Source organism: Austrofundulus limnaeus, unplaced genomic scaffold, assembly GCF_001266775.1.
Source record: "Austrofundulus limnaeus strain Quisiro unplaced genomic scaffold, Austrofundulus_limnaeus-1.0 Scaffold514, whole genome shotgun sequence".
Classification (NCBI taxonomy): domain Eukaryota; kingdom Metazoa; phylum Chordata; class Actinopteri; order Cyprinodontiformes; family Rivulidae; genus Austrofundulus; species Austrofundulus limnaeus.
In genome coordinates this window covers 151,021-153,832 of record NW_013952916.1, presented here as the reverse complement: position 1 = coordinate 153,832, position 2,812 = coordinate 151,021, and the positions used below count along the sequence as shown (strand labels likewise).

General features: G+C 35.7%; 1 protein-coding gene across 1 annotated transcript in view; it reads right to left on the bottom strand.

The window, feature by feature from the left end:
- The window catches only part of LOC106530385 (CMRF35-like molecule 1), a 22,044-nt gene that overhangs the window by 2,318 nt on the left and 16,914 nt on the right, over positions 1-2,812 (bottom strand). The window contains exon 2 of the mRNA XM_014025987.1: positions 779-1,117. Within this exon, the coding sequence (XP_013881441.1) occupies positions 779-1,117 (339 nt within the window). The remainder of the gene's footprint in view (positions 1-778; positions 1,118-2,812) is intronic.

The window sequence follows — 2,812 nt, the reverse complement described above, 5'->3', positions numbered from 1 at the left end:
TATATATATACATTCATTTTGTATTTTTTTGAGGAGGTCACCTCCTAATAAATGTCTTAACAGAAAATCTAACTGCTCATTTTAAATAAGCACTTTTACTTTTAATACTTAAGTACAAGAAATATCAGATCATTAAGACTTTTACTTAAGTAATTTTCCTAAAGGAGACTTTAACTTTTACCAAAGTAATTTTTTGGTAATACACTTGTACTTTTACTCAAGTATCACTTTGTGGTACTTTATACAACACTGATAAGTTGGCTAGGGTTGGGCGATAAATTGATTTAATCAAGTAATTCGAATTTGCCATTTATAAAGATTTAATTTGGGGAAAATCAAGATTTTTTCCCCACCTGTGCACTCTTTGAGGCTTCTGTAGTTCAGAGGTCACCCCACCTGTCCCTCAAGATGCTTGGTACACGCCATGACAACATGGCAGCTAGCAGAGAGGATCTACTTCTCAAAAAAGGCACTGTTTCTTCAGTTTTCTGGAACTGGTCAGGTTCTGCAAACTTGGACTTGGAGCAACGAACACCTCACTGCAAAATCTGTTGAAGGCTCTTGAAAATAAAAATCGATTTCGATTTTGTTTCAAATCGAAACAAAATCGATTAAAATCGAAAATCTAATTTGGGATGAAAACAATCTGAGATATTATTTTTTGGGCCATATCGCCCAGCCCTAAAGTTGGCATAAGCTATCCAGTGTGACAGGGCCTTCACAAAGAACTGACCCTGTTTTGATGTGTCCTAAAAGGCAACTCAACCAAACAACTTACCATCAACAACTTTAAGAGTGACTTCCTGGTACGACACATTAGAGCTTCTCTTCACTCCACAGAGATAGCTSCCAGCATCGGCCCTCCTCAGCCTCTTTATAGACACAGTTAAAACTCCATCGGCAGCACTGACCTCCATGCTGTGTCTCCCTTGTTGCACAAAGGGCCTCTTTGTGTTGGTCTGAAGGATGGTATTCTCCCTGGAGCAGACGCCTTTGCAGAAATACATACTGATATTTTCTGAATCATCAGTGGTCCAGCTGCCAAAGCAAGGAATGGAGACATTTTCACCAACATGGCCGCTCACCTCCAGGATGTCTGAAGTCGCCATGCACATGGCTAAAGGACAAAACCAAGTCTGGTTACTACCACAGAGATGGACACAAAACATGTCTTATTTACTGAAGAGGTGTATTTATTTACTCTGTTATTCAGGCATGCTCATTATGTAAATGGGCTGTTTGATAAGCTTTTAGAAAGGAATTCTTACCACAAGACTGACAAGCCAAGCTAATATTGTGCTCGACTAAATTTAATTTTGATTAAAATTCCTATTTAGCAAGGCGATTTTGCAATAAGCTTATAGTACCAAAAGTCACAATGTTTATTTTTGGTCAGAACTACATATTTTTTTTAAGAGAGGTTATTTCTGGACTCTGTGGTTGACAATGTGTAAGATTATGTCTGGTGCTCCTTAAAATCACAATCACAATTGTGGCTTTGTTCTCACGTAAATTGGATGAATAGTTTACCTCATTGTTGTTTAGGGGGAAAAGCTCCACAATGTCAGTCAGGGTTACAAATATTGAATTAAAATAATCACTGTGTTTGTTTTCTAACAGAGTTTTTTGCTCAGGTGAGGTCTTTTTTAAATTGTTTTTAAAGAAAGCAGTGTAAAACAGACAATAGTGTATAAATACTGCATGTTCACATCTGCATTTAGAGTAAACTAATGTAAACTAATGCATATTTTTACTTTAATCTTACACAAAATTTTCATTTATGTAAATACAAGTGTTACAAATTAACAAGAAATTTTTCTTTGCTGCAGGAAGGGTCAGGCTATACGAGTGTTAAAAAACTAATCAAATACAAACGTCATTAAAATCATCACAAAACCTTTTATTTCTCTTTTTTGTTTCTTATTTTTGTTATACTATAACATACAAAAACAATAAACTTTATTCCATTACTCTTGGTATAAATTTATATTTATAAATGTATTGGTGTTTTACAGTATATTTTCTGGTTAATAATAAATGTTATCTACATTTAAAACTATAGCTGTTTGTATGAACTATTTCTCATTTTGAGGTGTGTAAAAAATGGTCTGGAGTGTTTTTGGATATGCTTTGATAATATCCACGTATATTTCAAATGTTTATTTTATTGTTTTGGGGGGCTTTGTGGTCAAATATATTTTGTTGGGTCACCGTTAACAAATTCTGAACAGTTCTCCTCTTGTGCTCAAAGATAGATTCTTACATTGTCATTGAAATGGTAACAAGATGAACTGGTTTAAACTCGCAGCATCCTAAGTGCCGTTGAAGCTGTGTGAATGTAAAAAAGTACATTTGAATTTGTGCTAAATCATGTTATCTTAGATCTTATTAGACTTAGAGTAAATGCCAAAAATCCAAATTAATCTACGTATTTCAGCAGGATTTGATTTTATTTTGCAATCAGATGTCTGTCACAAGATCTCGTAAAACTGTTCTGGTTCAATAAGTTTCTGTGCTCTATACTCAGAGGTGAGCAGTAACAAGTAAATTTGCTTGAGTGCTGTACCTAAGTTTTTAAGAATGTGTACTTTTAATTTATTTGTACAAGTAATTTGTTACTTGAGTTGCGTTTTCAGCCCATCCCTCCTCTGGGTGGGACTGCTGAAAAGGTTGGAGACCACTCTGTACTGCAGCCCGCAGCTTCTTCAGTGTGTACCCTGCCTCCTAGCCTCTTCACCATAAGAAGAAGGCTTTCTGGGCTTTTACACACACACACACACACACACACACACACACACACACACACACACAC